The sequence below is a fragment of the Carcharhinus amblyrhynchos genome, chromosome X (assembly GCF_965287045.1).
Source record: "Carcharhinus amblyrhynchos chromosome X, sCarAmb.v2.hapA, whole genome shotgun sequence".
Classification (NCBI taxonomy): Eukaryota; Metazoa; Chordata; class Chondrichthyes; order Carcharhiniformes; family Carcharhinidae; genus Carcharhinus; species Carcharhinus amblyrhynchos.
Window position 1 is genome coordinate 5,389,834 of NC_137359.1, and position 24,861 is coordinate 5,414,694.

Sequence of the window (24,861 nt, forward strand, 5' to 3'; positions counted from 1 at the left end):
GACAGATGTGGGAAGATTGTGCGGGGTGAAACATTCCGGTTTTTATGACACTTAGTCACCAGCTTGTCCTGCCAATCAATCAGCGAGGCGAGCCAGTAAAATTGGGCAAGAGGTGAAAAATCAGTTTCAGGCCTGGTTTTTCACCTCTCATGATTTTACTAGCCCTGTTTTGCTGGCAAAATTGGCTTCGTGCTCAGAAAAGGTGCAAAACCAATTTCAATATTCATCACATGATTACCATGTCATTGGTGAGTTCTGGACTTTATTATCTGGGCTCACCAGTCGAGGTGCCCATCGGATAGGATCACGTGTAGTCCGCACCAACGGAGGCCTGATGTGATGGCTTTGCTAGTGAGAATAGTGCCCATTGAAGCTCCCCCGCCGCAGGAGGACAGGGCTGGACAGTGCTCACTTGGACGGTGCCAAGGGGTCAGGGCCTGACTGGGGTGGGGGAGGGGTTGGCATGACAGAAGAGGTGGGAGGGCGCTCCCTGGAGGGGGGAAGAGGGAAGTCTGCAAGGTGGGGGAGAGGGGGGGCGCTGGTAGGTTGATCCAGTTGCCTGCCATTTTAAAGCATTTTGTTGTGAAGTGGACCACAGTGTTCTACACAAACTGGACATTGTCTTTCCAAAGATAATTAAGTCCAACCGTTTTCTGGATTGCACTTTGTTCCTTGCCAAGCAGCCCTCTGAACTATACCTCACAGCCCCCTGTGTTTTGGTGCTCCGAAGGGTTTCCTGAAGGATGTCCAAAGACACGGGCTACTAGAGATGAGAAGGATTGAAATCTCTCAAGAGTTCTAAACAATGTACAGTTCAGCGTCCAATCTATGATCTTGTTTTTCTTTGTGGGCCTGTTGTCTGCAACCACATTGTTTGTGGTTCTGTCGTCTGTGATGCTGTCTGAGCTCTAAAATATAAAAAGTACAGAGTATTGACAAGACAGCAAAAATTGTACATGTAATCACAGTCAGTGTGATATCTTACATAATTATATCACACAGTAAATGTCATTAATGATTTCACCAGCTAGATAGTGCAGCAGGATTAGATGCAATCCTTTCATTTCGGGGATCTGGGCTTAAATGCAGACCCGGTTGAAGGGATGAAGTATCTCCTCTTTGTCAGATTAAAGAGTTCTCTATTTGGGCAGTGCACGGTGATCACAGTCTAAAAATGTTTTAAAAGCATTGACATTGAAATTGTTTCTTTTAGCATTCAACGTCCCTCCTCCTCTGGTTCACAGCCACACATTTTGAGTAAGTATGAGGCACTTGGTTATGGAATCTCTGGAACAGAATTTATTGATGTCAAACTTGAGTGAGAGGCTTAACTAGACATAAGACTATGTCTTTCAGTTTCTGTATCTTTCAATCTCTCCAAAGATCTCCTGGTGGAAAACTAGGTTTCCTTATACACCACATTTTGCCTACATTGAAGTTACATGTCACAGACAAGTGTGCATGATGTATCCATTCCCAAATCCTTTGAAAACAGCCTATTCATGTGAATTGTTCTGGTTGTCTACTCCAGACTACTTTCTTTGAGTCAGACTTGCTGACTCAACTGTTCTTAATCTTTCTGAATGAGTAGGCTTTATTAACTATTATCTTTCTATGCAATAGTTAATGGATTATTAGGGTTATTACATTGCTGACTTCCTTACTGTCACTTATTTTCTTGCATAAGCAGTTTTCATACAGAACAATCAGCCATTAAAAGCAGAAGGCAAGTTATACTTTCTTCTCACAGCATTTCAAAGTCAATCTATTTATATTAGAAAGCCTTTGAAAGCTCTAAGATAAAAAAGAAGTTTGATTATTCATATCTAACAAGATGTCTAACCTATAACTCCAACAGTTCCCTCCCTTAAGTTACTGTTCTGCATCCCTTTCAAGCCTGCCATCATCACTTGCCACCTCTTAAAAAAAACCCTGAATCCTCCAGCAATATTTCCTTTAATATGTTGTTGTGGGCAGCAGGTTTATTTTTCAGTGCATGGTCCCTTTAAACTTTGCACACACGTGAAATGTCATGATGTGGGAATGCCAGTGTTGGACTGGGATGGACAAGATGAGAGGTCACACACACACCAGGTTATAGTCCGACAGGTTTATTTGAAATCACAAGCTTTCGGAGCACTGCTCCTTCGTCAGGTGACTGACTTCACCTGACAAAGGAGCAATGCTCTGAAAGCTTGTGATTTCAACTAAACCTCTGGAACTATAACCTGGGATCTGTGACCTCTCATCATGAAATGTCACAGTCCAGAGCCTGTGCGGTACTTTGCAGGCTGCTTGGTGGCCGCGCACCTGGACAGTTTAGCAGGAACATTGTCCTTCAGCCTTGTGAATTATTGCTTCATCTCCAACCTCCTAATTTATAGAAATTAATGTTACCTTGATTGACTGGAGGAGATCCAGGATGATTTGTGAAAGATTTTGTGAAAATTTCCGAATGTCACTGTTGTGCTTTGACTCTATCACGTTTCCCAGTTGTTTGAACTGATTGTGGTAATAGGAAAGACCTTCCTTAATCTTCTTAAGGCACGTCTAAAAGAGTCAAAGGGTAAAGATACTTCAAGTGACACCACTGTTTGTGTTGTATACTTGTCTCATTGATACTGTACATTCCTAATCAAGTCCCAACTATCCACAGTTCACGGACCTATTCATAACTGGCATTCCTCTGACAGGTCGGCAGCACCAGGATGACGCAGATGAATGGAAAGAGCCCTAGCCCAGACCTTCATGAAGCTGTAAGGGTCTTTTCTCCTGAATGGTCTTAATCATATTTGGGTTCAATTTCGCAGGCATCACAAACTTGCTGATAACTCATCCAAGTGGCCACAGTATGTGTGCGAGGTGAGGCACTGAGTATTGGCAGACAATTTGACTGTCAACAGTACCATAGCCATGTGAAGCCAAGGTTAGATGGTTTTCTCTTTTTCCTTCCTCCCAACCCTTCCTCCCACTGAACCAGCGTGTAATTTGTTTTTATGTTTACTTTCAGAGAGCACTGACCATCTTTCTGCTATGAACACATTCTGCCATCTGACCTTTAGGCCAGTATTAACACCTTATTTAGTCTTCAATACATAAGAACATAAGAAATAGGAGCAGGAGTAGGCCATCTAGCCCTTCGAGCCTGCCCCACCATTCAATAAGATCATGGCTGATCTGAAGTGGATCAGTTCCACTTTCCCGCTTTCTCCCCATAACCCTTAATTCCCCAGTCTATCAGAAACCTATCTACCTATCTATATCTATCACTAACACTCCTTTTGCCTTGTTCATCAAATCTCTCCTGAGTTCCCACCTATCCCTGACCTTCTATTTTGCTCCACACCACTTCCAAAGTGTAAAATCCATCACATTTCTATCTGTCCATCTCTGAGGAAGAGGCATGCAGACTTGAAACATTAACTATATTTTCTCTCTCAACACAGATGCTGCCAGACCTGCTGAGTTTTTCCAGCATTTTCTGTTTTCATCTCAGATTTATCTTTGTAACCCAATTGCACTGAGACAAATTGCAGCACCCCTGACACTATCCTGGCTGAAATTTTTAAAATGTTCTCGCAATGTGGGCATGTTGGAATTTCTAGCTCATCCCTAGTCATCCTGAAAAAGGTGGTTGTGGGCCTTCTCCTTGAACTGATGATAGCAGTTTGATACAACGAAATGGCTATCAAAACTGAGGGGAAAGTTAGACATAAGATCATAAGAAGTAGGAGCAGGAGGAGGCCATCTAGCCCTTCGAGCCTGCCCCGCCATTCAATAAGATCATGGCTGATCTGAAGTGGCTCAGTTCCACTTTCCCGCTTTCTCCCCATAACCCTTAATTCCCTTGTCTACCAAAAACCTATCTACCCGTGTCTTAAATATATTTAGCGAGGTAGCTTCCACCACTTCAACGGGCAGAGAATTCCAGAGATTCACCACCCTTTGAGTGAAGAAGTTCCTCCTCAACTCTGATCTAAGCTGCCCCCCTCCCCCCTTATCTTGAGGCTGTGCGCTCTAGTCCTGCTGTCCTTTCTGAGCAGGAAGAATCTCTCTACCTCTACCCTATCCATCCCTTTCATTATCTTATATGTCTCTATAAGATCCCCCCTCATCCTTCTAAACTCCAACGGGTACAGACCCAGTCTATTTAGTCTCTCTTCGTAGTCCAACCCCCTCATCTCCGGTATCAGCCTAGTGAACCTCCTCTGCACTCCCTCCAAGGCCAAAATATCCTTGCGCAAGTGCGGCGACCAAAACTGCACATGGTACTCCAGCTGCAGCCTCACCAATGCCCTGTACAGTTGCAACAAGACTTCCCTGCTTTTATATTCTACCCCCCTCGCTATAAAGGCCAGCATCCCATTTGCCTTCTTGATCACCTGCTGCACCTGCAGACCTGGGATAGAAGCTGAGAATATTAGTTTGTATGGTTCATTACAAGTAGCAGTAGTCATTTCTACTGGGGCAGAGCTGGCCATGTCAATTTTTCTCCCTTGCACATTAAACTAAATCTCCACACAGAGCTCCCCACGTGTGAGACTAGATCAAGAAATAGCAAAGGTCACCAAATTAGAGGAATATCACTCAAAGGCTGAAAGTTCAGTATTGAGTTGCACAGTGAGAAGTTTACACAACAAAGAAAGAGGGGTTAGAGCATTGGCGAAAGGGAGGAGAGGGTTATGATATCTTGTCAGGTTGAACCAGAATCCTTTCCTTCTGTTGTGTCAGTCAAGAAACAGCATTAGGTGTCTCCACAGGTTCTGTGGGCTTAACTATACTCAGGAAGTGGAGAAATGCCAACCGTTGTGAAGGTTAATTTGGGGATACAAATTAAATACTTGCAAGAAAGTAAAATTACTGTGTTTTTAAATCAAGGGATAAAGTGCAGTTAAATCAGAAAGTGAAACAATGGGACTAACCAACAAACAAGTAGGAATATCTCATCATCACCCAGTATGCAGTAGTTTTTAAATAAATTATCTGGGTTCTGGCAAATTTGGCATTTATGTTCACCACTAATTACCCTCGTACAACTCAGAGACGTGCTTGGCTACTTTACAGAACAGTTACAAGTCAACCACATTGGTGTGGGCCTGGTAAAGACAGCAGGTTTCCTTCCTTAAAGCACATTAGTGAACCAGTTGGGTTTTAACGACAAGCTTCATATTGCTTTTATCAGGTTCTCAAACTGCGACAGTGGATTTTATGGCACATACTGATGGATTGTTCGTCCAGCAGCATAACTACTACACTGTTGTACATTGTCAGCTAATGCTTACCTCTGGAACAGTCCTGAGTGTGATTGGGTCACAGTTGTCATTGACTTCTATGCGTGGGATATCCTCACTGTCATTCAGTTTAAGAGAACTTGGGCAGTGCTCCTTTGGAGAAAATTATGGTATGATCATATTAATAGCTTTAATATATCATTAATTGCACATTGTCATATTATTTTAACTTCACTATTTGTCATGAATAGACATTTTATGCAATGCTTCACTGTCCTGATGCTCTGGTTACTCATTGCCATTAAATCTGTCCACAATTCCAAAGCTAATTTGCTTCAATAACAATAATAACTGTACACAGCTTCCACTATTTTTCCTGAGCCCAATTGGAGCATCCGCCTAACACCATCCCAGCAGAACCGGTTCAATCCTCCAGCCGATTGAGAAATTAGACGATGGCTGGAAATCGAGGAACGGCTCCCACTTTATCAGTCATGGCACATCAAGGGTTTAAATTCTTTGTTGGTCTACAGCCGTGTCATAATTTTGCCAAAGGCTAATAGAATATGAGATGAAATTCAAAAGCCATATATTTACATACCTTTATTTCCTATGTGTAAATATATTTTGATGCAACAGATTCTACCCTAGTGAGTTGCCTCCACCTTCCGTAAAACTCTAATTTACTTTATGTCTACATTCTCCTGGATGGTAACAAGTTCAGCAGTTTGCTTTTGCGGGCAATAAGCTTTTCACAATTGAATTGTGAAATTGAAAAGTTTAAAAAAGAATTGTACTACCTCTGTGAATTGCTGACCTCTGTATTTACGGCTGAGAGTTCGACTGCGTTATGTTTCTGTGTCAGATTCATCGCCTGACATGACCGTGGAAATTTAAGCTGACGCTACACTAGAACATGCAGCCTATTAGCGGTCAAGCATCTCGAGCCACGATTTATTCTTTCATCTGCTGGAGAATTTGTGCAACAACGGACTCGAACAACTGTTTGGGAGATTACAGAGTGGAATTGGATCTTAAACTACTAAAACTGTGCACTTGTAATTGTAGTTTACGCAGCCCCAATATAAATTGTTGACCACAGCTATCCAAATTTGGGAGGTGTGTAGGACAGGACAGCTGCTGTGTCGAATGTATCTTTCTAACCAAAATCTACAATGAGTGCAGAGGTGCCTTTTACCAGTAGAACGAGACATAGTCACCAAATGGACATAAATGGAATAAAAGAGACAGGAACAAAGCTAGATGAGTGACAGAAAACAGAATAGTGATCAGCAACGAAGCAACTCACCACCACCTTCTCAAGGACAATTAGAAAGAATAAAAAAAAGTTCGGTGATGAGTCGAGTTTAAATCCTGCAGGCATCTATTAACGGAATTCCATTTCTCATTAACCTTAACGTGAGTCAAGGTGGCGTGATTGAAAGGAAATGAAAACAAAAGGCTGGAAACACCTAGGTCAGGCATCATCAGCGATTGCAATGATGAAATGCCAGCGACTTAATATGTTAATTCTGTTTATCCCTCCATAGATGCTACCTAATCTGCTCACTCCCATAACTAGCTAAGATTTCCCCTCCCCACATTGAAGGTTTCCATATATTGGGAATTTACTCATCCATTGTTCTTAACAGTGTGATGGTATATGGGATGCGTGAATTCTAAGCCACGGGCGGAATTTTCCCAGAATGTTTCGAAGTGTCATAATGACGAGAAAACAGGAGTCCACCATGCTGGTGCTTACGGCAAGCTCGGCACGACAATCCTCCAGCACGCTTGTCAATTTTTTTGACAGCTAGCAGTTTTGTGTCAGTGCAGGGGGTTGGAGCCTAAATATGCAGATAAAGCCAGATTCAGAGCGCCGTTTGGCACTGCGCCCCAGTATGCTGGTGAACCGGGAGACCTCCTATCCCCTCCCCCCACACAGACACCAGTCTTCCCCACCCCTCCACACCCATCGGTGGCAATTATTATATTGTCACCTCCCCCCGCCCCCAAACCGACGCGGGTTGCTGGCATCAGGACCCTCCCACTGAGTTCTCTGGCTGACCCCCGACGTGCCTCCCCCCATCACTATCCCCCATTCCCCCGCGCGACTCACCCCCGCACGAGATCGTACCTGCGCAGCCCCCCCCCCAATCATTATCGCCCCCCCGCGCGACTCACCCCCGCACGAGATCGTACCTACGCAGCCCCCCCCCAATCATTATCGCCCCCCCGCGCGACCCACCCCCGCACGAGATCGTACCTGCGCAGCCCCCCCCCAATCATTATCGCCCCCCGCGCGACCCACCCCCGCACGAGATCGTACCTGCGCAGCTCCCCCCCAATCATTATCGCCCCCCCCCGCGCGACCCACCCCCGCACGAGATCGTACCTGCGCAGCCCCCCCCCAATCATTATCGCCCCCCGCGCGACCCACCCCCGCACGAGATCGTACCTGCGCAGCCCCCCCCCAATCATTATCGCCCCCCCGCGCGACTCACCCCCGCACGAGATCGTACCTGCGCAGCCCCCCCCCAATCATTATCGCCCCCCCCGCGCGACCCACCCCCGCACGAGATCGTACCTGCGGAGCCCCCCCCCATCCCCCACATCACTGTGCATAACAAAGAACAACCCAGCGCGGGAAACAGGCCCTTCGGCCCAACGAGCCCGCGCCGCCATTTTAACAAAGCCATAGGCCTGTCATGGTGCATAGCACATCCGTCGTAGCCCCACCCCCACTTAGGCCCTTGGTACTGCCCCGGGCACACTTACAGTGCCCACCTGGCACTGCTAGAGTGTCATGTGGGTGTTGCCAAGCCCCTGGAGATTTCAATGGCCTCCGATTGCCTCCCCCACCCTCACACGGCCCTGGTGCCTGGTCTCCCGCTGGTGGTTCCCGCCACTGTGACGTCTCGCCCACGAGGTGGGAAGCAGCCGTGCTGGACTCACTAATTACATGGAGATACAGGTAATCTTACGCGAATGCGTTTAAAGTCGTCTTGCCAGTAAACTGGGGCGCGTATCGGACTTTTAGCCTCTCACGCTATGTTTCCGGCTCGCCACGCTGATGAACGGGCTGGCGAGCTGGTAAGTTCACACCGATGCATGTTTTTAAAGGGACTTTAAAAGGACTAACGACCTTTAATTTAAAATGTTTGGCTGAGCTCTGCTGATAGCTGATGTACATGAGTACCTGAGTCGTCCTCCTAATGACTGGTAGTGAGTAGCATATCTAACACCAGCTAACTCAACACAGGCTGGCGAGGGAACCTGCTGTGTCTGGGACTCTACTGCACCATTGTCATACTTCTCCATGGGTCTCATTATTTGAAGATTTAAGAATTAAAATTTGAAGCTGTTTGCCTCAGTATTTAGTATTTATTTTCTAATCTGTCATTTCATATCAATCTGTAGGGTTCAAATATAAATTATCATATTGCGCATTCTGTTCTTAACATACTAGCTGAAACTGGATATAAATACAATTAGGGCCTGTGTTTGCTGGAAATTATTTCCGAAAATATATATTTTTTAATGGTACAGTTACCATCTGCATAAGAAACAGCTTATTTCATAAGAAACATTGGAAGGAGAGGTTTTCCCTAACCCTCCCATTAATAATAGTGTTTAATGGATATTTATTATAAGAATGTTGCCGAAGGTTTTGGTCCTGCATTCATCGGGGCAATGGCAAGAATGTCAAAATTGATACCGTCCCGACAATTAATATTACAAGACAAAAGGGTGCTGATTAAGGTGGTTTGACATTTGCCTTTCTTGGCTTGTCCTGAGAAGTGCAAGACGAACAGCCTCGGCGTCATGTCTCTTTTTCAGCAATATTCAAGTTCGAATTTCCTTCCCTGGTGCTGGGTAAAGGTGTAGTGGATCACAGTGTCTCTCATGAACACTATCGGCTCCCTCGCACATTTCCATTTTTTTAAAAGATTGAGAGTCTCTACCTCTGATGTTTCTCATTTTCTTAAAACTGCTCCGACAACTCCGATCTGTTTTTATTTTGATGTTAGTTTTATCTATTTTCAAAACATTTCAACTCATGTGAGACTAACTTCGTTAATATTTACTCTGAGAATAAATTACTGCACGTAAAGTAGAGGTAAATTGTACTGAATCAATTATTCCTAAGATTTAATTGCTTTTATAAATTTATTCTGTCCCAAACAATTCAACGATTTAAAATGCAGTGTAGACTTTTTATAACAGTTTTATAATATTTAATTATTATAATGTATATATTTTACTTGGAGCTACCCAATGTGAAATTGAAAATTATTTCCCCTTTGGTTTGTTATAATTGTTTGTTGATACAACTTTAAATATATTGGAGGAGAGCGTGTTAAATAATAAACTTTGCATAACTCACCGGTCTATGTGTGTAGTTAAAAGTCTTGGAAGTGAGATTCCTGGAAAGAATTCGACACGATGCCCAACTTGACAGGTGATCCGAGGCTGAACCCATGATCCCGGCCACGTTGAGCAGCAAGATGAGCGCCAGTATCTCGCTGGATCTCTTCATTGCTCACTGAGAATGTTACACACAGTTCAACAATGAGCCACAGCGGATTGTCAAATACAATCGACTACAAGACGCAACGTGCCTTTCCTTTATATAGGACTCGGTAATACAGCGGGATTTCCCACCAAAGACCAAAGCGAGAGGAAGAGCGTGATTCTATACAAATAAAACACCTCGACCCGACTACCTTTCGAATGCTCCACACAGGGCTCGCTTTTCAAATACAAATTTAAGTTCCCACTCGGGTATCATCGGGTCCAAAAAGTTTGTAACTTCGGTGGTGGGAAAAATTTTAAAAAACCATAATCCAAGACAGATTTCACAAAAATATTTGTCACTTGGACAAATATGGATTAATTAGAAAGACCCAGCACAGATATGTTAAGAACACGTCTGTTTAACTAATTTGAGTCATTTGATAGTAAAGATCATTTTATTTGATAGAGTTTACTATCAAATAAATCGGTTGGACTTAAACCTGGTGTTGTCAGACTTTTTACTGTGTTTACCCCAATCCAACGCTGGCATATCCACATCATAACTAATTTGATTGAGCTTTTGGATGAAGCAACAGAGAGGGTTGATGAGGGACACATAGGGTGAGATTCTCCAGCCTCACAGCCGCGTGTTTCCCGCCAGCGGGAGGTGGCGCATTGTTTGCTCGTGGCAGGATTCTCTGGTCCTGCTGCTCTCAATGGGAATTCCTATGGACATTAGCCCATACCAGCAGGAAGCCCCGTTGGCGGGATGCGCTGCCAGTGGGACTGGAGAATCCTGCTGGCATGAACGGCTGGAGAATTTCGGCCATGGACTTCCAGAAGGTGTTTGATATAATGCTTCATAACACACTTATCAGCAAAGTTGAATCCCATGGAATGAAAGGGACAGTGGCAGCATGGATACAAATATTAACTGGATGGCAGAAAACAATACCAATGAATGATTAATTTTTAGACTGGAGTGTGGTGTACTTTGATTTGATTTATTATTGTCACATGAATTGGTATACAGTGAAAAGTATTGTTTCTTGTGCACTGTACAGACAAAGCATACGGTACGTTAAGGAGTTCATAGAGTACATAATGGAGAAGGAAAGGAGAGGGTGCAAAATATAGTGTTACAGGTATAGCTAGGATGTAGAGAACGATCAGCTTAATATAAGGTAGAGGCAGGCAATGGCCTAACGGCCAATTATCAGTAGACTATTAATCCAGAAACTCAGCTAATTCTGGGGATTGGGGTTCAAATCCTGCCACGGCAGGTGGTGACATTTGAATTTAATAAAAATATCTGGAATTAAGAATCTACTGATGACCATGAAACCATTGTCAATTGTCAGAAAACCCCATCTGGCTCACTAATGTCCTTTGCGGAAGGAAATCTGCTGTCCTTACTTGGCCTGGTGTACCTGTGACTCCAGAGCTGCAGCAATGTGGTTGACTTTCAACTGCCCTCTGAACAAGGACAACTAGGGATGGGCAATAAATGCTGGTCAGCCAGCGACACCCATGTCCCACAAATGAGTAAAAAATAAGGTCCATTCAAAAGTTTGATGGCAGCAGGGAAGAAGCTGATGTTCCCCAGACGTCCAAATTAGGATTGCAGCTTTTCTTTACATGTATAAATTGGATGTTCAGGGAATAATTTCAAAATCTATAGTTGACACAAAACTTGGCAATATTGTGAACTATGAGAAGGATAATGATCAACTTCAAGAGGACACAAGTTGGTGGAACGGACAGACCTGATTAAATTTAACGCAGAGAAGTATGAAGAACGTTTTGGTAGGAAGTATAAGGAGAGGCAATATAAAATAAGGAGTGTAATTCTAATCTAAAGGAAGTGCAGGAGCAGAGGGACCTGGGGATATATATGCACAAATCACTAAAGGTGGCAGGACAGGTTCAGAAATTGATTAAAAAGGCATAACAGGTCCCAGGGTTAATAAATAGAGATGTAGGGAGAAATTTTATGGGGATAATGGTGAATCTTGGCCACTGGCTGGAGAGCCAACAAGAGAACTTGAAGGAAGGCCTGCTGAATTATGAGCCATTCCTGCTGAATTATGAGTAAGTGAGGTAAATAATAGGCCAATGATAGGTCTTCCATGAGATCAGGAGGGGAATCCTGCCCGCTGAGCACTTCTAGCCAATCAGAGGCTGGCAGGTCTTTTGCACAACAGCATCACTGAGAAGGAGGTGGCTGCTGCCAGAGTGACACTCCTGGAGGCCTAGGATTGCGGAGTGACCCAGGCCAGAATTAAGTGACAGTGATAAGGATTTTGTGTGATGGGAGGGTCACAGGGAAGGGTGCAGGAGGGAGTCAGCAGCAAAGGCATAGGGGTGGTTCTCAGCAGCCCCTCCCCCCTCCCTCCCAATGACACGTCCCTTGACCAGGCACTGAGTGGCTTTGAAGAGAGTCCCCCTGTCTACTAGGAACAACAAGCAATCCCCACAGATTTGCATGTCGTATTTCCTAGGTGGTGATAGGGCTGCCCACTTCTGTCTTAAAACCTGCAGCAGTGGGTAGAAACCCTTAATTAGGTATCAATTCACCCAACCCGCTACCATCCCACCCAACTAAATGCTTTCCCCACCTCCAAACTCAAGACAAGGAGAGCATAAAATATACACTTAGATGATGAAAGTAGTTATGACGAAACTTTATATAGCTGTAAGAATGTTGCAGTTGACAACCTGACAAATTTGCGTCAAGGAACCATCTTAATTACTCACTAAGGAACTATGCGGGTTTTACTGGGCACCCTGTGTCTCAGGATGAATGATGGCGAGGTTTGAGTCACCAAACCTTCCTACACTACACAGCATGGGTGGAACTACCATTACTGTAACAACTGTGTACAATTAGGATAATGATCACAAGCTATTGAGTGAATTAATTAACCATTTATAACCAAAGCATGGAAAGAGAAGACAAATGACAAGTTTCTTCACGCCCATATTGGTTTTTCCTTTGGAGAATAGTGGGGAAGTGGTGGAAGGATTTCCAAGCTGACTATAAGCCCATTGAATCATATTATGAATGCTCCTTCTGTGACCAAAATGTCCTGGCGTTGGACTTGAACCTGGAACTGTACGGGCGCTACCACTGTACCAGAAAGCTTCATAGTCATTCATTAACAATTGTTTATTAAATTCATAAGCATAATTAGCAATATTTAAACTTAAAAATTGAGAATATAAACTACTGTCAGTGGATATAGTTGTAGATGGAGTTAACTAACAAAATGAGCTATAGAGGTTATATACGTAGTTCTGTGATTCAACGTTAAATGGACTGATGATCATCAAATTATAATCCAGATCAGTGCCTGAGATAGATATAACTTGGCAGATTCATTTAAGGTTTGGGAGATTCCCCTCCATCCCAGAAGCACAATCAAGTTCCCCTTGTCCTCACTTTCCACTCCACCAGCCTTTGTATTCAAAGGATCACTCTCCTCCATCTCCAGCATGATGCCACCACCAAACATAACTCTTCCCCGCCCCCCTCCCCCACTCCCCTCCTGTTCCCTCTTTGATACCATGGTCCACATTACCCCCAACACTGCTAGCCATAGGAATTGGAGCGGGTGAGAGGCGGATCACAAATAGGTCTGTTGACTTCGGGTGGGATTTTATGGTTTTGGGATGAGCGAGGCCGTAAAATCCCACTCATCATCTCCTTACTACGCCACCTTCCTATGCAGTCACAGGCTGTGTAAAACCTGTCCTTTTATCTCCTCTCTCCTCACTGTTCAAGACTCCAAACGTTCCTTCCAGGTGAAACAGCAATTTACTTGTACTTCTTTCAAGTTAATCTATTGTGCTCACTGCTCAAGATATGGTCTGCTCCCATATGGGAAGATCAAGCACAGACTGCAGGACATCTCTGCTCAGCCTGCTAGCATGACATCAACCTTCTGGTCACTTGCCACTTCAATTCACCATCTTGTTCTCATGCACACATTTGTCCTTGGCCTGCTACACTGTTCTGTGGAAGGAACCTTCCACGCACCCGATGAAGGAACTCCGTTTCCGAAAGCTTGTGGGATTACTATCAAATAAACTGGTTGGACTTTAACCTGGTGTTGTGAGACTTCTTACTGTGTTTACCCCAGTCCAACGCTGGCATCTCTATGTTGTGAGACAGAAACAGAGCTGACCTTTATTCTGCTATTAACACCCACACTGAATCTGTGCTTTGTTCCTTTGCTTTTTGTTCCATGAAATTGTTGATATTTTATCTCCCCTGTCAAAGAATTACAAAGAATTACAAAGAACAACACAGCACGGGAAACAGGCCCTTCGGCCCAACGAGCCCGCGCCGCCGTCCTACTATCTCAGTGACCTATTCATGATTTTAGTCTACGCCTAACGTGCAAGGATCAGGGAGGTCCAATTTAGGGACAATTTAGTACCCAATCAATCAGCCTAAAAGCACATCTTTGGGGGATGTGGGAGGAAACCGGAGCACCCGGAGGAAACCCACGCAACCACGGGGAGAACGTGCAAACTCCCACAGACACAGGCCCAAATCCATGTGTCCGCACAGCACTGTCCCCTAATCTATGCCGAACCTTCCTTTTTGCTCCACCTGATTTGCCCCTGCTTTTCAACAGCATCTCATTTCTACCATTCTTCAGTTCCAAAGAAGAATCATATGGACTTGAAACATTATTAACATTATTTCTCGCTTAACAGATGCTACCAGAGCTGCTGAGTTTTTCTAGCACTTTCTATTTTATATCAGATCTCCAGCATCCATAGTATTTTGCTTTTGTTTGAGACTAATTTTGATAGCTAACAGGTTACCAACATTACATAGCTAGACTCTAATTTATCCAGTAATCTATGCGCTGGTATAGGTCATAGAGTCATACAGTGTAGAAAAGGCACTTCTGCCTATCGATTCTGCACCAACAATAACTACCACTAAAGGCAAGCTAATCCCATTTTAGGTAGTTAGCAATTTTCCAGACCTTATTAAATCTTGCATTTACGAGCTAAGCGGTTGAGTATTTGTCTCTCGTGTTAACGTCTGGGATGTGGAACGATAAACTTTATTCTGGAGAGGTATTGTCTATTCTTCTCATTCTTTGCCCTGGCTGAATCCACGTTACACACCAGTAACTGTCTCTATAGACTGTTGGCTTCAATCTCACCTTCTTTGATCTCAGGAATACAAATACATTTAAGTAATAGACTTATAAGAACATAAGGACATAAGAAATAGGAGCAGGAGTAGGCCATCTGGCCCCTCGAGCCTGCCCCGCCATTCAATAAGATCATGGCTGATCTGTCGTGGCTCAGTTCCAATTTCCCGCCCTCTCCCCATAACCCTTAATCCCCTCGCTTATCAAAAACCCATCAACCCGCGTCTTAAAAATATTTAGTGAGGCAGCCTCCACCACTTCAACGGGCAGAGAATTCCAGAGATTCACCACCCTTTGAGTGAAGAAGTTCCTCCTCAACTCCGTTCTAAACCGCCCCCCTTTATCTTGAGGCTGTGCCCCCTAGTCCTACTGTCCTTTCTGAGCGGGAAGAGTCTCTCCACCTCTATCCTATCCATCCCATTCATCATCTTATACGTCTCAATGAGATCTCCCCTCATTCTTCTAAACTCTAACAAGTACAAGCCCAGTTTATTCAGCCTCTCCTCATAGCTCAACCCCCTCAACTCCGGTATCAGCCTAGTAAACCTCCTCTGCACTCCCTCCAAGGCCAAAATATCTTTGCGCAGGTGTGGCGCCCAAAACTGCACACAGTACTCCAGCTGCGGCCTCACCAATGCCCTATACAGCTGCAGCAAGACCTCCCTACTTTTATATTCAATCCCCTTCGCTATGAAGGCCAGCATCCCATTCGCCTTCCTGACCACCTGCTGCACCTGCAAGCTGGATAGTTAAACTTCTACAACCTCTTCCCCTTTGTCCGGGGAAAGGGGCCCCGGTGAAGACATCCTTTAACAAGGGGAAAAAAATAATAAGGATAGAAGAAACAAAAAGAATCTTCAGAGCTTTGACAAAGGGTTATCTGGACTCGAAACATCAGCTCTTTCTCCTTATAGATGCTGCCAGACCTGCTGAGATTTTCCAGCATTTTCTCTTTTGGTTTCAGAATCTTCAGAGAGATGTGCCAAGCACTATGTTACATACTTCACACATCAAAAATACCTTTGCATTATTTGATTAAACCTGAATGATGTCAGAAAAGTACAATGACAAGAATTGTCAAATTAAATGAATTGATGCATTCACACCAGAAAACATCTACCTTATCTCGAAAATACTGAAGAAAATAAATCTTCACAGAAGACAGCATCCAAGTATGTCACAGAAAATTTGTCCATCAGAAAATACAGTTTTTTGAAGCTGCCCCTTAGTGGTTTATTTGTTATATAATTGTCTTTGGGAACAAACATGCTTGTTATTGGAATGGTCAGGAAGCAACCCCTTATTTTAAATAATTTTGTGCACAATACACTATTGGAAAACTGACTGCAGTTCCACCTTTTAAAATATCTGGTGCTCACTGGCTTCAGATGATTTGATTGTTGATATTGACAGCTTCCAATGTCAGTGATATAGTTGATGATCCTTGTGACATGCTGACAACCTGAGGCATGGGTTGTAAGTTTATGGCTGGGATAGTTAAGGAAGAATTTAATGTGGTCTGCACTTTCCTTTGCTCTAAGTGTGGTTTGTTTGTCTTGTTGTTTAGTTCTAAAAGATATTTTTAAAAATTAATTTCCAGATATTGTGCGTGGGGGAAATCACCTAAAAATATTGTCACACTGTCAATGCAAATGAAAATCAGGAGAGATGTATGACAGGCAACTGATCTAATACTGTTATACACTTTTTCCCCAAATCAAAATTAACCCTGGGTGTGAATAGCAACATTTGGACTAGCCACCAATTAGCAGTTCAAGGTTCCTCTAGCACTGTTTGAAAATCAGGGAGTTTCTGCAGAGTTCAGGTCCAACATTCCTCTCTCAAACAACAGAAACAAAATAAATTAACTTCTCATTCATCTAATTTGTTGTTCATGGGATCTTCTTGTGTACAAATTGGCTGCCATGTTTGTCAACAGTGACTGCACTTTAAAAACAGTTAATTGGCTGTGAAGTACTTTGGGATATCCAGCAGATGTGAAGGGTGCTATCTATATGTAAGGTGGTTCTTCGTCAATGAGATAAATCATATCAATGCACACCATTTATGGAAGAGACAGAAATGACAGAAGGATAAATTCATCAGTACATTCTCCCAGTAGGCAATCTTACTGAAAGGGACATTTGTGCTGTGATGTTGTGATTCCATTGCTGACCTAGTCAGTCTTTGAGTACAGCTCTGCTGGGAGTGCAGATCTGCTCAGTTTACCCTAGACCTCTTCTCAGTCCCCAGTCAAAATTAAGTTTGCGAGCCACTTTTATGAGGAAGACAATGCCCCTTTAAATAGACATGGTGGGCAGACCAGTCAGCAAGAGAATAGGTTGAGCAGTTCAGATTGCTGCCTGTAAAGAGGCAGTGATGAATGTCTTGGTGGGTCCTCTGGCGAATGCTGAGACTCCGAAAGCTAGTGCTGCCAAAAACACCTGTCGGACTTTAACCTGGTGTTGTGAGACTTCTTACAATATTGAAAGACACAGTGGAATGTGTGTGTTTATCTAAGAGGGAATGAAGCCTGGGATGGTGACAGGAATGAAGGATGGCTGAAGACTAGTGATGAATTGGATGGTGGGAGGTGCAAAGTATTCAAGAGGAGAGAAATAAAAGGTGCCATGACTGGAGAAGGAAAGGAGATAATGGCCCAAAAATTGCCAATTAAAAAAAGAGAGAAATTATAAGCTCAAATCAGTAACTAAAATGTGCATATGTGTGAACGCTGAATGAGTAATCCATTTATTTAAGATACAGAGATTGACAACTTGACTGTGTTTACCCGCATTTTTATAAAATTTAACCCAAGCGCAAACTTTCTTAGCAACTGTACCCACCTATTTCAATTGGATCAAGAAGGGTGGCATTGGGTAACCCAGTGTCACAGGGTCCGCAATCAGCAATACAAATGCCCCTCATTAATGAACATGTTCTAGCTCTGTCATTCTTTCATATTAATCTTCACTTTGTCAGTGATTAAAAGAAAAGGTTTTCTATTTCTCTCTCTCTTACCATTTTCATTTATTCTGTCTCCTTTCTACATTCCTCTTACTAATTTTTAATTCTTTCCCTTGATGCAGCTCCTTTTTCTTCCTCTCCTACATTTCTTTCAAATACTTTTATTTTCCTTTCTTCGTTCTCTCACTTTCTCTTATCTCTCCAATTTCTCCCTTTTCTCTGTCTCTTTCTATCTGCTTATGTTGAATCTATGACAATACTGCTTCTGTCAAGTTGAAACCTGAACATGCTATAGAAAAATACATAGAAAATAGAAGCAGGAGCAGACTGTTTGGCCTCTCGAGCTTGCTCTGCCATTCATTATAATCATGGCTGATCATTGAATTCAATACCCTGATCCTGCCTACTTCCCATATACCTTGAGCCCTTTACCCCCAAGAGCGATGTCTAATTCTTTCTTGAAATCACACATCTACTTTCAGTAGTAGTGAATTTCACAGATTCAGCACTCTATGGTGAAAAAAATTTCTCCTCACCTCAGTCCTAAAAGGTTTACCCCTTATCCTCAAACTATAACCCCCTAGTTCTGGACTCCCCCACCATCGGGAACATTCTTTCTGAATCTACCCTGTCTAACCCTGTTAGAATTTTATAAGTTTACCCCTTATCCTCAAACTATAACCCCCTAGTTCTGGACTCTCCCACCATCGGGAACATTCTTTCTGAATCTACCCTGTCTAACCCTGTTAGAATTTTATAAGTTTACCCCTTATCCTCAAACTATAACCCCCTAGTTCTGGACTCTCCCACCATCGGGAACATTCTTTCTGAATCTACCCTGTCTAACCCTGATAGAATTTTATAAGTTTCTATGAGATCCCCTCTTACTCTTCTAAGCTCCAATGAATATAATCCTAACTGATTTAGCTCTCCTCATATTTAGTCCTGCCATCCCAGGAATCAGCCTGATAAACCTTGACTGCACTCGCTCTATAGCAAGGACGTCCTCAGATAAGGACACCAAAACTGCACACAATACTCCAGGTGCGGCCTCACCAACGTCCTATACAATTGCAGTAATACATCACTATCCTAAATTCAAATCATCTTGCTATGAAGGCCAACATACCATTTGCCTTATTTACCGTCTGCTGTACTTGCACGCTTACTTTTAGACTGATGCACGAAGACACCCAGGTCTCACTGAGTATCTCATAGAAACTTTAAAAATTCTCACAAGGTTAGCCAGGTTAGGTTTAGAAAGAATATCTCTGATGGTGGGGGGAGTCCAGAACTAGGGGTCATAGTTTGAGGGTAAGGGGTAAAGGGGATAAGGGCTGAGGTGAGGAGAAATTTTCTCTCCCAGAGAGTGGTGAATGTGTGGAATTCATTACCACAGAAAGTAGCTGAGGCCAAAACATTGTGTGATTTCAAGAAAAAATTAGATATAGCTCTTGGGGCTAAAGGGATCAAGGGATATGGGGGAAAGAGAGGATCAGGATATTGAATTTGATGATCAGCTATGATTATAATGAATGGCAGAGCAGGCTCGAAGGGCCAGATGACCCTACTCCTACCTCGAGTTTCTATGTTTCTATGAATCCACCTCTCTCAGTTTACACCCATTCAAATAATAATCTGCCTTCCTATTTCTGCTACTTAAGTGGATGACCTCACATTTATCCACATTTTGCTGCATTTGCCATGCCCACTCATTCAGCCTGTCCAAATCATGCTAAAGCATCGCTGCATCCTCCTCACAGCTCACCCTCCCACCCAATTGTGCATAATCTGCAAATTTGGAGATAATACATTCAGTTCCCTTGTCCAAATCATTAATATGTAATGTGAACAGTTGGGGTCCTAGCACAGATCCCTACAGTACCCCACTAGTTACTGCCTGTCAATCAGAAAAAGACCTATTTATTCCAACTCTTTGCTTCCTGTCTGCTAACCAGCTTTTTAACCATCTCAAGACATTATCCACAATCCACTTTACATAGTAATCTGCTATGTGAGACCTTGTCAAAAGCCTTCTGAAAATCTAAATAAACCATATCCACTGGTTCTCCCTGGTCAACTACTTTCATCCTCAAAAAATTCCAGTAGATTCGTCAAGCATGATATCCCTTTTCTAAAACATGCTGACTTTGTCTGATTCTAACACTGCCTTCCAAATGCTGAGTTATGAAATCTTTGGTAATAGACTCCAGCGACTTCCCCAGTACCAATGTTAGGTTCACTGGTCTATACTTCCCTGTTTTCTCTCTACCTCCCTTTTTGAATAGTGGACTAACATTAGCGACCCTCCAATCCGTTGGAACCAGTTCAGAGTCCAAAGAATTTTGGAATATGCCCACCCGTGGATCTTTTATTTCGAAGGCCACTTCCTTAAGTACTTTGGGATGAAGCTTATCAGGCCCTGGAGATTTATCTGCCTTCAATCTCTTTAATTTCCCACAAACCATTTCTCTACTAATACTGATTTCCTTCAGCTCCTCACTAAAACTTTTGGAACAGAGAAAGTTTAGTCAGCTAAAGGACATGAAATATGGGAATAGTATCATGTTACTTTCTCGATAGATGTTCAGTGTCTTTGCTGGACAACCCACATAACATGAGTAACTTGTTTCAGGACCTAATTTGTTATCTTTGACTTTTGAAAATTGTACTTGGTAATCTGACAGTTTTTAGTTGGACCAGGTCTCATGTTCAAACTCTATTGTAAGATCATTTCTCTGATTGTCATGACCGAAAGGCTGTGTTGGCCCATAGACATATTACATTTGTTAGTTTATAATATCAGAAGCAAGAAACATATAGGGTGGGATTCTCCAGCCACACTCGCCCCAGTGCTGGAAAATCCTGCCCAAGGTCAACGGATCTTTGCATGGTACATGCTCCACCCGCTACGCTTCCCATAGCGGGTGAGATGGGAAAATTTGTCCCATAGGGTACGATTTTCCCAAAATAATATGTCAAACGAGAGTGAAAATGGGAGAGAATCACGTCCATTTTTTGGGTGAGCTCCCAGCTGAAATTGTATAGCATTTAGAAAATAAAATAGGCAAAATGTGATTCTCACCTGTAGGGGGAGTAGGTAGGGCCTATTCACACTGGGAAGCCAGCTGCTGAACTCTAGGAGTTTCATCCCAATCTCCAAATGCACTGGCAGATCTGCAACCCTCTCCCCAATTATCCCCCTCCCCCAGACTTTCTTTCTCTGTTGAATGCCCCCCGCCCCCTGCCCACACTCCCAGATATCAACCTCCACCTATCACCGCTCCTGGTTTTCTCACCATATTTTTCTGCAAGGCAAGGTCCGCGATTTTTCAGCACTCTGTGCCAAACAGGAGCCATCATGCGATTCTCACCAGAAATGAGTTGTGGTGGGGGGGAAGCCTGAGCTTTTGGTGTGTCACACAGGTACCCCGATCTCCCAGTGTACTGGGAAATCTGCTAACCCTCACTGACATTGCACCCCCACCCCATCATGGATGTCTATAGAATCCCTAGAATCCCTACAGTGCAGAAGGAGGCTATTTGACCCATTGATTCTGTATTGACCACAATCCCACAAGCCCCTATCCTCATAACCCTACCTGTTAACCCTACTAACCTCCTGATGCTGGGGGCAATTTTTTTTACATGGCCAATCAACCTAACTCACACATCTTTGGAGTGTGGTAGGAAACCAGAGCACCCGGAGGAAACCCATGCAGACATGGGGAGAATGTGCAAACTCCACACAGACAGTGACTCAACCTGGGAATCGAACCCAGGTCCCTGGCACTATGAGGCAGCAGTGCTAACCACTGTGCCACCATGCTGCCCCCTGTCACCTCCACCCTACAAACATTGGGCCCCCCCACCCCCTCCTGCCGATCGCGAACTCTGCAGAGTTCTCCCCTTTATCCCCTCTCTGCCATCAGCACCCCTGCAGAGTTGCTCTTGCCTCCCCCTCTATGTTATCCTCACCGGAATGGACCCAATGGGCACGTGACTTACCCACACTGTCTGCAGCTGAACTTCCTTGACGGGAGAGCTCCATACAAGCACTAAGGATAAGTGCACAGGCAGTCACAACAGGAAAATGGCACTAAAAAGGAGTGCCCCATGATTGAGTGACGCAGAGCTGGGATGTTTGCTGGACTGTCTAAACTGTCTAAATCTCTAAACTGTCTGTGCTTTATATGCTCTGTCTGAGGCCAGAACTCTCCATTCACCTGACGAAGAGGCTAACCCCAAAAGCTAGTGAGTCTATCATCAAATAAATCGGTTGGACTAAAACCTGGTGTTGTCAGACTTTTTACTGTGTTTACGCCAGTCCAACGCCGGCATACCCACATCATGTTTGCTGGACACAGTGGAGGAGAGGCAGGCAATAACCTCACCCCGAGATGGACGATGACTCAGGGATTGTGCCAGTAATGCGGCCTTGGAGGATGTGGTAGCAACCATCAGTGCACTGGCATGGAGGACCAACAACCAATGCATTAAAGATGAGCAACCACCCTTGGGCAGGAAGGGTGAGTGTCCACCTCCTCCTGACACCAATCCCATCTGTCATGCTTGCACTGACACCCCATGGCCTTCCAGCGCCTCCCCCCCACATATTCCTCCAACCTCTCTGACCACCTCTGTCAAAACCCCAGAGTACCACTCATGGTTTCATGGCATTAGCAGGGCCAGTTTGGCCATTTCCGGCTTCCCGGACGTGAGCGGTCTCATCATGCTTCCCACTAGTGGTGACCAGGCACTATGGCATGCCAGGGGGATTGGAGACTATTGAAGTTCCTGGGTGGTCGGAGGTATGGCTGTGCAGTGCCCATCAGGCATTGCCAGCCTGGCAGTGCCCATCTGACACCCTGGCAGTGCCCCCCACCCTGGCACTTTTATTACACTAAATGCCAAAAGATTGCTGAAAAAACTGCACAAATAATTTGCTTGTTCGGCACTTAGAATGTTTTTCATAAGATCATGCCCTCAGTGTCAAATGAGCGAGAAAACTAGAGTCATTTGCGTGTTTTTTTTTCAGCAAGCCGTGCATTGCAACCTTATAACACAGTGCAATGAAAGAACCTCAACGCGATTCTCCCCAGCATGGACCCTCCGGGCACGTGACTCACCGGAATTGGCCGCAGCTGTACAGCATTATCAAGGGAGAACTGCATATAAGCACTGATGATGGAGTCACAGGCAGTCACGCTGGAAGATGGCACCTTGTAGAGTAGCCCCACGGTTCACCAAGGGAGAGCTCGGCAGTCTGTTGGATGCTATGGAGGAGAGGAGGGGACATTTTCTTCCCCCGGGAAATCCAGAGTTGGGTTGGCAGTGAGGCCTGGGAGGCAGCAGCAGTGAGTGCCGAGGCAGTGGCACGGAGGACCGGCTGCCTGTGCCAGAAGAAAGTAGAAGACTTTGTTCAGGCAGCAAAAATGAGTGTCCATCCCCTCTTAGCATCAGTCCCGCCTGTTGCGCCTGCAAATGTCAATCCACCCCCCTGACACCCCACAGCCTTCCAGCACTCGAGCCCCTAGCATCTGTCTCCAACCTGTCTGGTACCCCCTGTCATAACCTCTGCCTGCTAAGGCACAGCACCAACCGACCCCACCCAACCGACCCCACCACTAACACCCCCGACACCCCATGCCCTTCCTTCCAGCCATCAGGCTTTCAATTTCCCCATCTGTCCCCAAGGGAGAAGATGGTCCATAACTGCTGGGAGTGGGAGAAAAAAGGGACAAAGGTGGCCAGGGCCCTCCAGATCCCGGCTCTCCAGGGGACGCCCACCAAGGGCATCACAGGCTATGGGGTGCGGAATGCAGCTGATCACCTCCATCTCTGATGTGCATCTTGGGGGGGCACCCAGATGTAGTGGTAGGCCTCCTAAATGGATGACCACCCCAACCATACCTAGAGAGTATGGTTGGGGTGCTTCTGTGTGGGAGGCTGCCTTTGGACCACTGGGTATGCGATTCCCATTCCCAGTGCCTGTGCCAGACCCCTGACTGGCATGGGACTTCAAGTGCTAATCCCAAGCAGACCCAGCAGTGGGTGCCCTGTAGGCCTACGTGTCACACAGCTTGGCATGGCATCCCCAGCACCCACCAAACCGTAGGACAACCCCCCACATATCAACTCCCCACTCCCAGGGCATTGTACCAGATAGTGCTGCCCCTGACCCTCACTCAGACATGGGCCCAGGCGCCAATGTGCAGTCAGAGAACAGGTAGGAGTCAGACTTGTATTGCACCAGGGCAGCATCACAGTGTGCCACAGAGTGAGGCATCCTGCTGCCTGGACCAGTAACCCGCTAACATGGCCAATCCAAGCCCATCACCATGATGTGGTGTCAATGGAACTTGGAACTCATGGTAGTGCGTGTGGACAAGTTTTGGGGAGGTGAGAGCGCATGCCTCCTAGTCAGAGAACTTTGTGGCAATATAGGCCTTGCTCACTGCGCCCCCCCCATCCCTCCCCAGCCGCGAGACCCTTGCCACCTACTGGCTCCTCTTCGACTTCAGGGTCTCCACATCCTCCTGGGCCCCCTCCTCCTTCTTAGAGTCATCCGCCTGATTCTCCCTCCTCCTCCAGAATGTTTGTCTGCTTCTGTGCCAGGTTGTGGAGCACACAGCAGACCACGATAATATGGTGACCCTCAGGGACTGTACTGCAGGGCATCACCAGAGCGGTCCAGGCAATGGAGCTGCATCTTCAGGATCCTCATTGTATTGGGGCTCCACCTCGGTCCCTGGCTTCTGCCAAGTCCTCAGCTGGTGGCCTGGAAGGAGTCGATTGTGTAAAGGTTTAGGAACAGTGACCCTCACCCGCCACCAGGAGCAGGTGTCCCCCTGCCCCTCAAGGTGTCAGGTCCATGAAGATCTGACACAGGTGCTGCACCATCTCCTTACTGATCCGCAGCTACCTGTGGTGGCAACACATGGCATCCAGCAGCTTGGTGCATGACA

General features: G+C 45.0%; 1 protein-coding gene across 1 annotated transcript; it reads right to left on the reverse strand.

The window, feature by feature from the left end:
* Positions 1-692: 692 nt before the first annotated feature.
* On the reverse strand, positions 693-9,771 carry LOC145362049 (uncharacterized). Its single transcript, XM_080218100.1, has 4 exons — positions 9,619-9,771; positions 5,283-5,384; positions 2,398-2,550; positions 693-908 (listed from the first exon to the last, which is right to left on the reverse strand). The coding sequence occupies exons 1-4, from the start codon at positions 9,769-9,771 to the stop codon at positions 693-695; spliced, it is 624 nt and encodes a 207-aa protein (XP_080074226.1).
* Positions 9,772-24,861: the final 15,090 nt, after the last annotated feature.

Excerpts from the sequence above, each read along its gene's own strand:
- LOC145362049 (XM_080218100.1), bottom strand. The coding sequence starts at position 9,771 with ATGAAGAGATCCAGCGAGATACTGGCGCTCATCTTGCTGCTCAACGTG. Across the intron at positions 2,551-5,282 it reads CACTCAGGACTGTTCCAGAG|ACGTGCCTTAAGAAGATTAA; the intron begins GTAAGCATTAGC and ends TGACTCTTTTAG. Across the intron at positions 909-2,397 it reads ATCTCCTCCAGTCAATCAAG|AGCTCAGACAGCATCACAGA; the intron begins GTAACATTAATT and ends TTTATATTTTAG.